The 12,386-nt window shown below is 31.7% G+C and overlaps 1 protein-coding gene across 1 annotated transcript in view; it reads left to right on the top strand.

Moving 5' to 3' along the window:
* Positions 1-4,461: 4,461 nt before the first annotated feature.
* LOC147065515 (uncharacterized) overlaps positions 4,462-12,386 on the top strand; it is a 77,158-nt gene continuing 69,233 nt past the window's right edge. Inside the window, exon 1 of the mRNA XM_085957164.1 lies at positions 4,462-4,904. Coding sequence (XP_085813290.1) covers positions 4,877-4,904 — 28 coding nt within the window. The 5' untranslated portion in view covers positions 4,462-4,876. The remainder of the gene's footprint in view (positions 4,905-12,386) is intronic.

Below are 12,386 nucleotides of genomic sequence, written 5' to 3'. Positions count from 1 at the left end.
TTTGTTGTATTTGTTTAAAAAATAATGGAAGCATTCAAAATCTTGATGACGTATTCTATTATTCAAATTTAGTATTGTACCCAATGACGGTTTATCGCATACGAGAAATATTCACAGGGGGGCTCCAAACCTGTCAGGGCTTCAACTCTACACGTATCTAAAACCATCGCTGTTTGAGACTGTTTCATGGAAATGCCCTAATACTCAGTAGATCAGTCTTTCTCAAAGTGGGCGATAACGCCCCCTTGTGGGCGCTGGAGGCTTTCAGGGTGGTAGTAGATAGCTCAAAAAAAATTAGAGCGCGTTAAGGAAATCTAGAGGGGCGACGGCAGACAAATTCTATCTATAAAAATCCGACGGAATCTAGACATGATACCACTTGAGATGCGATTTACTACTCGAATGCTTTTAGTCCCGTATACACATACGGTTAAATTAGAGTCGCTTACGCATGTAATAATGTGGATGTAGCTTTATAAACTTTCATGTACGTAGTCCATGGCTAAGTTAACTAAATAAAATTGTCTGTGATTTCCGATATTTTTTTTCATACAAAAATTTTCGGTCGATCGCGGCGATCCCATCCCTATCCGAAATTCTTGAGATGCGTATAATGCGTAATATTGAATGCTTTGAGACCCATATAGACGAAAAAACTTGCGCATGCACTAGTCTCGTTTCCGTTTTTTATTTCATGAATCTGGCATCTCCGGAAGTTGACCAAAATGGCGTTTTGATCTGTTAAACTCTTTCCTTCCAAAAAACTTCCTGGAAAACAAAGACACAGAATGGCGCTGCTTACTAAAAACAGAAATCGGCTGCAAATTACTGAACGCGGCGACGACTTACGGCTGTTTTTAAGTGAATTCGGGCTTGATATTAACAAACTCATCCAAATGCATCAGATTCATCCTTCACATTAGATAAATTTTAAATTCAAAATGCTAATAAAAATACTTCTAAATATGATTCTACAAGGTACATTATTCTTTGTTCTCAAAAATGGGATATGGGTCTATCTATCCTATCCATTTAATAATGCTTGTTTAAAAATTATATTTGCAATAACTGTTTTTAAGATACGTAACAGATGGTAATGTAAAAAGGTAAGTTAAAAAAATATGGGGGGCACTAGATTTTTTTTAAATCTCAAAGTGGGCGGTGGTCCAAATAAGTTTGAGAACCTGTGACGATGACTAATAACAATAACATATGAGGTCGATAGGTAGGTACTCAACAAATTTGCATTCAATTTTAGTCTACAAATTAAGAGGGATGGTATTCTAAGTCTGCTTAAGGGCGGCACTTTGCCTATGGACGTCACTGTATACAAAAACGCAAAACGGCAGACTTTAGAGCGCGGAATTTTTTACTGGAGAATAAGTTTGGGATCGTTGTATAAGTTCATTCACGAGATGTGGAAATTGTTGATGATTTCAAAATTGAAAAGGAAATTAATTTTATATTTCTGTAAATTTTGAAGTCAAACAACTCAATTACTTACCTACGTATATCTCAATAAACTAAAACGTTCCACAGTGTCTCAACAAAAATGCATTAGAATAACGGGCGGCTGAGTACCTTGGTGTGAGTCTGATCAGACCTACTAAAAAAATCTATCTCGTTCTTTTCAATACAATTATATCTTATCGCTGATGTGTATGGAAAAAGACGATAGAGTATGCCAGTATAAATATATTATTTATTATTATATAATTTGAATTGTATGAAGATGCTAATAATGTCATAAAAAGGACAAGAACCAACTGACTTCTTACTTGCGAAATATCAGGTGAGCGGCAAGTGACGACAATGTAATTATCTTCCCATCTCACTAATCGTTTTTTACCCAAAGCCGTCTCGCCACTTTAATTTGTCGTATGCTTTCTTAGAATTTCAGGTACGTCAGCATTCTATTGAGCTTCTATAATTAAAAAAATAAATAAAACATAAAATTCCAACAATTTATTCTTAATATACCTATGTAGTAAATTTAAGCTGACGCCTAGCTGTCATAATTCTTGACTGAATATAGTGGATGTCAGTACAGTATATACCTATTGAAAATCCGTCACAGATGTATATAATAAAACGTATTAAATTAGCAATTTTTTAGCTCATCAAATAGTTATACACTTTTCTTTAAACATGTGGTATTTTTATATACCTATGCAGCTAATACATACGTAATATAAATTTATGTATAATATTATTTTGTTAGTATGTGGCATCTGCAAAAAACCCACGAAATCTTTTCATTGAAATAAACATCAATTTGTTATTACTTATTTTATTAGCACATAGGTACCTACGTCTGTATACAACAAGTAACCTATTGCGTGCTTGTACTGCTGATAATCTTATTTGCGATGATTTTAATTGACATGTTGATAATTAATTTTATTTAGATTTTCGAGTGACACGTAGAGAATGGAATATTAAGACGATACTTCAGTGAAACGGCAAATAAATTTCAACTATAGGTGCGACAAAATTTGGGCTCGCAGGCAATCGGAGAGCAAACGACGAGGTGTGAACACGTCAATTTGTTTCGTTATGGCGACGGGAGTATTAATTCTTAAATCATGTAAAGATGACTAAAAATGTTACCTATTTAATTGAAAAAGAAAACATGTCAATGAATATATTATTATTGTTACTAATAGAATAACAATAAACAGAACATTAAATGGACGCATGTTGGATTTATATGACAAATTATATTTCGTTGGGCATGCGTCATTTGCACAATCCGCGCATCGCCTAGCCACGATCTTTTTAGACCATGCCTCAACTGAGGTATATCCTTAATATATTTAGAAATCAATGTAAAGGTAGTACGAATAGTCCCGGATCATCGACTATGTTTGCCGAATTCAGAAAACCTTCAGCTTTGACAAGTGAGCCGAAAGTATGAAAGTAAAAAGCAGGAAATATCCATACATTAACATACATTAATAGTGAGTATTCATACATTGATTTAATATAGTATTGTTATTTATTCATCAAATAATAATTAATTAAATGTTGTGCCAGATTTTAATATATTATAATAAATATCTTTGAAAAAGCGACCACAGTGCAACATGTTAGACAGTCTGGCCCAAAAACATTATAATAGGACCTAGTTAAATCTAGTAGAAAATTCAGGCTGTCCAAAATCTATTAAAGTATTTTATTAAGTAGGTATACTTTTAAATAAAAAAAAAATATTTTGTAAAGTCATGACGTATTATATACAATTTAATTGATGTTTCTCATTGATGTTTCAATTAATCATTGTTATGTAACTTGTTACTTCACACATTTATGCCACTTTAAGAATTTGTGCCAGATTCTAAATGGAATACATACCTTAGTAATTATTGCTTAGGACTATTAGGGCTATTCTAACATATCATTTAATTCAAAAAAAAATGATAAATATGATATATTATGTAGTATTCAGGTAGGCAGGTAGTTAATTATTTCGGGAAGTTAACTGTCAGGTGTAAGATTTTTTAACATTGCCGCTCATGGCTGCGTTAAGCCTAGTATCCACGCACGTTCTTGCTCTACGGTTTTGCTCGATCGAGCATGTTGACTTGGAAACATGCTCGTCGTTGCGTCCACACAGTCGAGCAACTCGACACAATACGCTGTGAGGCCACCGTCGCACCGCCATGATTTCGACAACGAGTGAGAGCGAGGACACACTAGCCTTGTCGGTGCGTCCTCACTCCCTCAATCAAATTACATCGCGCAAGAATTACGGACCTTCAATCTTTTTCGGATAGCGCAATTTGTTCGATGCCGAACAAAAAACCATCGAGCCAGATGGTACACACGTTGAGACATGTTGGAATCAGCATAAAACCATCGAGTAAGAACTGCGTGTGTACTTACTGTTACTATTAACCACGAGCTGTCAAATAATGTCGGTGAGTAGCACATCTAAACGACAAAGCACACTGCGAGTGGCCGTGCGATGCACGCGCGGCGCGAAAGGCTTCTTGCAGTATGCTCCGCCACTAAAACGTCTTACTTTATTCTAATCAGATGCATTTGAAATCAAGTAAGACGTAGTCCCATATGTTAACAATTATTGTAGATAACCACCTTGTTTATAGAATTGCTTCGAGTGATTGTCCGTGTTATTTTGGTGCAGTAAAAATAGGTAACGGAAACGTGTTAATTATTTAAATCGAAATATCTTCAAATTAGTTCGAGATGAATAAAAAAGAATAAGGTAGATATAAGAAAATTTTAATAATAAATTGATCGTCAAGTAGACAGAGATTGAATCGAGACCATATATCCATTTAATATGAATATTAATACGAAACTAATATTATAACAGTATAATATTCTTCTTTCCAGTTCTCGGCACACAAAAGGTTTATAAACCAAACCAAACAGGTTATTGTCGACCCCAGGCCATGATTGTTGTAGCTTCGCCAGTCCGTCATTAAAATCTCATTTGAATTCGATGCGAGAATACACCGCCATCGCGTTCTCTTTCCCAATAATAATAATATTATCATTCAATAATAAAAACATATTTTTTTCTGCCACAAACTATTTATTGAAGAACAAGGAAATTCGAAACGGATGTGTGTAACAAATGTGTGCAAGATAAAGTGTAAAATCAACCGCAGGTTTTTGAAAAGATCGGTCGTAGAATATTTATAATATTATTCTGACTGAGTAGTAAATTGCCAAGGCATAATAATATTCGTAGTGGATTTTCGCCTGCCGTCAGTTTGTGTTTCGGTCTCGGACATATCGCATGCCTAAATTATTCTCGTATAAGAGTTTCAAGAGGTTGTCATTACCGGTTTTAAAAAAATAATCTCCGTAGACATTTTTTCCTGTTTGGTCACCGATAACAGTGACGATGTTTAGGACAATACTGTGTGGGCTCGGTAAGAATTCTAAATATAACAATAATCAGTACACTAATTATCTTATATTATATAGTACCTTAGTCATATTTTATTTAAAATATCAATTCTATATTGATTACTGTGACAGTCTCTTTGTTGCCCAACCCAATATTGACAAAAAAAAATATTCAAAATAATTACCCACTCAGAGATATGATAGTTTGACCCTTTTTATATTATTTGTAGGTAAATGAGTTTATTATATTATTTTCTTATATTATCTAGGTAATTCAAATATTATATTTTTATTTGTGTAATATTGTAGCTTTGTAGAACAATCCCAAATTTAGACATCACAATTATAAATACTCAATCTGTTATTATAGATGTGTCAGTTAAAGTCATTTTTATGTTGCATATTATACAGATAAGTTTGTAATTTATTGCAGAATTACTATTGCTTGAATTGCATACTTAATTATTTTCAATGTCACAATTATGTTAACACGTTATACCTACATAATTTATATATTACTACAAGACTCAGATGTTTTTAATTAAGACAGCTTGTTATAAAAATGTTTTGTACATGTAGATAACTATTTTTATTACCGATTGTGATAGTTTTACATAAAATCATTAACCTTGATCAATTAAAACGAATTTCGGTTAAAAAGTGATTCTGGAGATATGTGTATAAGAATATTTTTTTTTTTAAATTAAAGTGTACCTACTTCAAATGGATATGCGAATTGGTATAAGTAACACATTATTGATATTTTTTAAAATAATTTTGTAAACAAATATTATGTAGGCATCTACTTTTCCTTGTTACGAATAATATATATACATCCCGAACAAATAGGTACAATGAATTTCAGCCATGAATAATTGACAGATTATACCATAAAAGAAATTAATACAGAGGCGGATTGCTAGGCCCAGAGACCGGCCGGTGAAATTGATCAATCGATCCGAAATTTAATTAAACGTAACTACGTGTTTACTAACATTATTAATTATTATAAACAACAATGATAATTGAAAAAAAATAAAACAATGTGTTGAAATGAATTGTAATGCATAATAGGTTACTGTAGTTTACACGGTTTACTAGGGGCGTAGCGAGGTGTTTTAGCGCCCGGGGCAGTAACGAAAAATGCTCCGCTTACGTAATACAAAACTTGTAGATATAAAACTTATGCACACTTACTACCATCCTATAAATACATACTAAGTTTAATGGTATCCAGATACCTATCATTGACAGAATTAATTAATAATATGGATTAAACAATTAATAGGTACATGTATTTTCAAAAATGTAAGGCCACCTAAAACTGACAAAATATTCAAAATTCCCGATGTTTTTATTATAGAGGATCTAATTAATCAGAAGGAAGACTAAACAATCGATTAACGATAATCGAAAATGTAGCGATTGAACGTAGTTATGTAGAATGTAGCTAATCCACAATAATGTCGATCTGAGATAATGGCACTTTAGCAACAACATGATATTAAAAATGTATGTAAAATTTAAAATTGTAAATAGTATTTTATTTCAAGAATATTTTTTTGCGGCTTGGCTATTTTCAGCAGAACGTAGAGAAAACCTTCTCGAATCTGATTTATATCATATCGCATTTTTTTTATTTTTTGTGGACTGGCTACTTTCTGCATTACTATGTCCAATTAATATTATATAAACACTTTTTTAAAGGCAATAAACACGAAAAAATATTTGCGCACCATGCGATTTTTTACGATAAAACATTACTTTTTATTATAATCATAATAAGGTTCGTTCTCTCATAATTTGGTTAATTTATGATGAAATTTTCAGTAGAAATTTTATTCTTACAATAAAACGTTTACGACTCGTTCTACGATTTCCCCTTCAATCCCTGGATGATAAAATAATTTTATTTGTAGAATTTTCTTTGAGCTGTCTGATGCTGTAAAATATAATTTGGACTTTAAACTTATCTCCAGATCTACATATTGTATTATAAACTTACAAGTCTATAATATTCACTGAATCAAAATAAAATATGTCTGGTACCTACTCCTCTTTCCAACCTCTCGTTCCTTTGTGCCTCTCCGTAGTTTAACTAAAACTCAGGTTTTTCTGCAATATTCATTCGAAATGCGATTTTCTTATTTAGTACACCGCAATGCTTTACACTTTATATTAATAATATGACTACTTATTGTAAGATTAATAACAAATTATATTTAAATGATATAGGATAACACTGCATAATGTGCTTGAAAAACATTTCGAAGTTTTCTATTGTGTTTAATATATTCACTTATATAACATAGGAAAGATATAAACATTTAAACAAAAATGAGATTTAATTAAAGAGTTCGATAAGTATTATAATTTAGTAGTATTAAGTGTATTTTCAAACATAATTAGACAAATGTTTCATAATGGAAGACCACAAAAATTAGCTTAATATATTGATATACATATAGTGAGATCATTCTACAGTGACATTATGGGTACGCAAAAGCCATTCTCAGCTGTATTAGTTTTGTTTGTTAGCATGTAGAAAGGGTCTAAAAGTACTGTAGCAAACAATTCAAAAACTTCCGCGAATCGTTCATTGTGTCATTGTAGAATGATTTTAGTATAATTCGAAACCTTCGATTTAAAATTTGTAACGAATGTAATATTTACTACGGATTTCTCTTGCTAAAACAGATGCTTTAGGTTGGCGTATTTCTTTATAATATTAATTAATTAATATTGTACTTATGGTAATTTGAAACTTAAAATACAAATTACAACAAAAATGGAAAGCAATTTCGGCCGCCTTCTAAGTTGCGCTCCCCGCGTGAAATGCACATTTCGCATGTATGGACGAGACGCGCCTGACGTAATATAATATTCGTGGCAAGGCCTGAACAAAAACGATGCATGAGTGCGAGTGAGAAAGTATTGGGCACCCTTATAATCTCTGCGACACGCGCTAGAGTAAGATAAAAGGTTTACATATTTTAGAGTCAGTTTCCAAAAGTATCGCTAGCAAATCGTGGTGAATCGCTTCACGTAGCATCGATAATCTGCGAGTTCGTGTTGCTAAATTTGTTTTTTTTTGTGTTAAACACAAAGTCAGTGGTATATATTTTTAGTTAATTAAGTAGGAAAGGTGGTTATGCGTGTTGTATTAAAATATGGTAGCCGTACTGATAAGCAAGAAGATGGTATTACGTTTCATAGGTAAGTTGATACATGTTCGTGACAATTTATTTGTATATTATTATTTATTTTAATATCAGTGACCTAGTGTTTCTTTAAAATAACTTAAATTATAGATATCTTTACCTAATGGTTGCATTTTGGCCGCTTAAAAATACTATATAACGTAAAAAAATAGAAAATTATATTTTAATTCTGAGCGTCTAGTGCGAGCACTTTGGGCGAGCACTAGCGAAATGGTCTATGGTCTCAAACATTTGTAGGCGAATGCGTTCGCTCGCCCACAAACCAAACGCACGGCACGTAGCTTCATTTAGCAATGCAACGGGTGGTGTCTAGATGTATCTATAGTCTATGATTCGTGGTCATTTGCATGTCATTGGTCAAACTGATCAAAACCATCGTAGACTCGCTACAGTGTGTCTACTATATTCTGACCGACTCGCCAAATTGCTATACTATGTAGTGTGATGCTGTGAAGATATGTATATTATATATATGAAAGATTGGGTAGAATTTTCGTGATGACATATAATATCTACATCATATAACCATAACCGCAATATAAGACAAACTAATATGAAAATAACTCTACAGCTGATAATGGTGGTATTTTTTGGTCGGTTTCGACCTCGTTTTGCGACCTGTTCGATTTTCATATTTCATACGTGTTTTTTATTATTATTATAATATTCACGGATACGTTGCATATTAAATTAAATTCAGTACAATTATTTTGAGCTTCTTATTTTTTCGGGTGAAAAAATCTCATCATACCGACCGGTTTTTCAACATTATCTTCATAATATTTGTATGTATGTGGCAGTGAGTATTCACAGTGAGAACATATTCCATATATGTATCCGGGGTTATCTAAATTGCTTTGATATTTAGTTTATCTTAATAAGAGACGTTTGTGACGAGTACAGAGAGAGACAGATATTTTATTAATGCCTCAAAAATGATTCTAATATATCATGAAAATATTAGAAATAATATTGATAATTTTTCAACATGTACATAGGAATACACAGACCTAGTTATAGATAATTTGGTACCTACTGCGCGCATAGCATTTGGAATATAAGTAATTCTAAGCTTAATACGATTTTATAGAGATAACAATAATTATTGCGGTAACATTGATGATAAGATAACAGTGATGTCCCGTGGGGGTAAGTAGGTTATGCATGGCTTAGGGCGGCGAATAAAGGAATGAATACAAATATTAGGTACACTTTATTTAATACCTCTATGAGGTACACCCAAGGCCTGAACAAAAACGAACCATAAGTGCGAGTGAGTAGGCATTCGGCACGCATATATCTCCGCACCATGCGTTAGAGTAAGATAGAATTTCTACGGCTGAATTAAATATTTTTTGTAAACGTCGCCAGTAAATATGGATTTGAATGATTACATTCAATTAAAAACTGCGAGCACGTGTTGGTGAAATTTATTGTTTTTGTGTTAAATTTAAAGTTAGTGGTAGTTATTTTAGCAGGGAATATGGTTAACTATATTATTGTGTTTAAATTTGGTAGCCGTACTGAGAGGCAACATTATGATATAACGTTTCATAGTTAAGTGATAATAATAAAATCGAGGTTCTACTGTACGATATATACAAGAGACACGGCTTCATTTTGCCGAACAATAATGTTATTACTCTGAGGGTACACCTGGTACATCTACTGAGAACAGTGGCGCGTTTAGTGATGTAGAAACCCAACGGACTGATTAAGTTAGAGGGCCCATACAATAAAAAATAACAATAATTTTAAAATTTTCCAAATAATAAATGCAGGAATTACGTTATACGTTGTGTAATAATATTTTACACTCAGTTAGTGGGAAATGCGCATATTATATTGTTTAATTTAGACATAATTAAATAACTTTGTGATTGCTTTCAACTCTTCGGAGGCTTCTTTTAAATTTTCTGATGGATCGGTTATGTCAACAAACCAATCGCTACGGTTTTCCATGAAGATGAGGTCGGTTAGTTTAAAAATAATCAAAGAATCCTACAAATTCCTGAATATATAACTATAGTTGTATTGTAATATATTTAGTTATGGTTTATTGTACCTACACATACCTAAAACCCATCGCTTATTGAGAGAGGGTTTCTTGGAAATGCTCCAATCCTCAGTGGAATTATTCATGGTCATGGTAAGGTCATTTTCATTGATTTATTGAATATTATTGAATTGACGTACCATTAGATTTAGCAGAGGCATTACAAGGAGCCGTCAAATAAAGGATGGAAGATTAAAAATACAATTTTGAGAAATACGTAGTTTTCTAAACAAAGCGAACTTTTTTCCAATGCTAGGGGTGCGAAACATCCGAGCGGCAGCATTTAGCGAGCGGCAAAAGTACGAAAAAACATTTATGATATTATTAAAAAAATATAGTGTCTACCTATATTATTCAATTATATAAAATGAACTTTATGTTGAAAAAAGTCATTTTTTCCCATGTTATTAAAATATTATTTTATAAATATTGCTATCGTGCTTTATTTGATATTATACAATTATTAGTATCATATTTTTTGATGATAATAAAATAATTGTTTCATTTTTTTTTTTACTTCAGCTGTCATATTTTTTTTTATTGTGGCTGCAGCTAGTTCAGAAGAAATTATTTAAATATAAAAAAACTTTTGATTCTATTTCACTTTTACTTTCACTGGGAACGTAATTGACTCCCTTATATATAAAATAATATATTATTTACAAATAATTGATACCTTGGCAAGATAACTAAATAATATGAACGCGTATCTACAATACACTATGTATAGCCTTTTAAATCAATTTGTTTTACTACTAATATTTTATTTGTCTCTGGAATTTTTGAAATTTCATGTGTACAGAACACTTTTTATGTTTATTTTTTAGTTATTTTTGTTTAATAAGAATGTTAGCCATATTAATATTTTAGTGAAGGGTGCATCAATAAATACATCAGCCTGAATTTTCGATCGATGCATATTTATATTATTAAATCTGTTTTTTTAACCTTATTAAAATTTCTATTTTACCAAAATTTCCGACTTTTTGTAGTCGTATCAAAAGTCATCTTGCAAAAGTTGATAGAAAGTTGATTTAATGGGCACAAAAAAGAATAAAAGAAAGCATTTTGTCTGATGTGACTATTTCCATGTTCGTGTCACAAAATATCGCGTCATTAGTAATTACTGTGGTCACACATTTACGAGACAATGAAATCGGATTTATTCAGCGAGGCTATTGTTAGATTTTGAGGCCTCTGCCTTCAGGGGCGTACATGTAAAACAGCTGTACCTATCTCATAGTATTTTTTGTATGCTCGACAGTGTTGCCATAGTTGTATGCTGATTATAGTACAAAGGCGTAAAAATTATAGTATTTCTGATAAAAATATAGTACAGGAACATTTTTCGTTTTGAATCCCTTAAAATTATAGTATTTTGGCATGTTTGACGTAAAATTATAGTATTTTACATTTTTCGACGAATCAAAATTATAGTATTGTACTATAATTATAGTACGGTTGGCAACACTGATGCTCGAGTAAGATACTAAGATACACGTGTCATTCATTAGTGTTAATTTTTGATAGTCATTTATATTGACTTGATTATTATAGTTGTCAGTCATACTTACGAGACTTAAGAAGATAAAAATAATTTATTACTATTGTAGAATTAACATAATATACTTAGGTATATTAGTTAGTTTTTTTTTTTAATTTATTTAAACCTCAGACAAACCCCTATGAGATAAAATTTCAATTTATTTTTTTTTAAATATTTAATATTAATTATGTACCTAAAATAATACAACGACGTTAAAGATTTTTTTTAATTGATTTTATTTTTAATTCTATGATTTGAGGCTGAAAAGTATGATTTTCATAAATAATTATCAAAATTATTAAGATTAATTAGAATATATTATAATACTATAAGCGACATCTATCGATGGTAAGGCGAGGCATGCATTGAAATAATGTAACCATTGACATAATTAAACTAGAAAAATAGTAGGCACATATATTTTCTTTTTCTTTATAAAACCAGGATTATAATCTCCTTCTTGTTGAAGTGGCCATAGTAGCGTAGTTTATAGAGAGTCCTTCTCTGACACCGTGGGTGTGGGTCCAATCCAAAATCTGGAAAAATGCTTTCCAGACACGCCCAGATCAAGGAGATAATTGTTACGGAGAATGACGAACAAGCATTCATCTTATGTATATATTAAAATAACCTCGACTATAAATATGGACACATGTATGCTTTGTTAAGGAGAAAAACTTGT

The sequence above is a fragment of the Rhyacophila brunnea genome, unplaced genomic scaffold (assembly GCF_057557595.1).
Source record: "Rhyacophila brunnea isolate RB1 unplaced genomic scaffold, BYU_Rbru_1.0 scaffold_6, whole genome shotgun sequence".
Lineage (NCBI taxonomy): Eukaryota > Metazoa > Arthropoda > Insecta > Trichoptera > Rhyacophilidae > Rhyacophila > Rhyacophila brunnea.
This window is presented reverse-complemented; position numbering and strand designations above follow the sequence as displayed.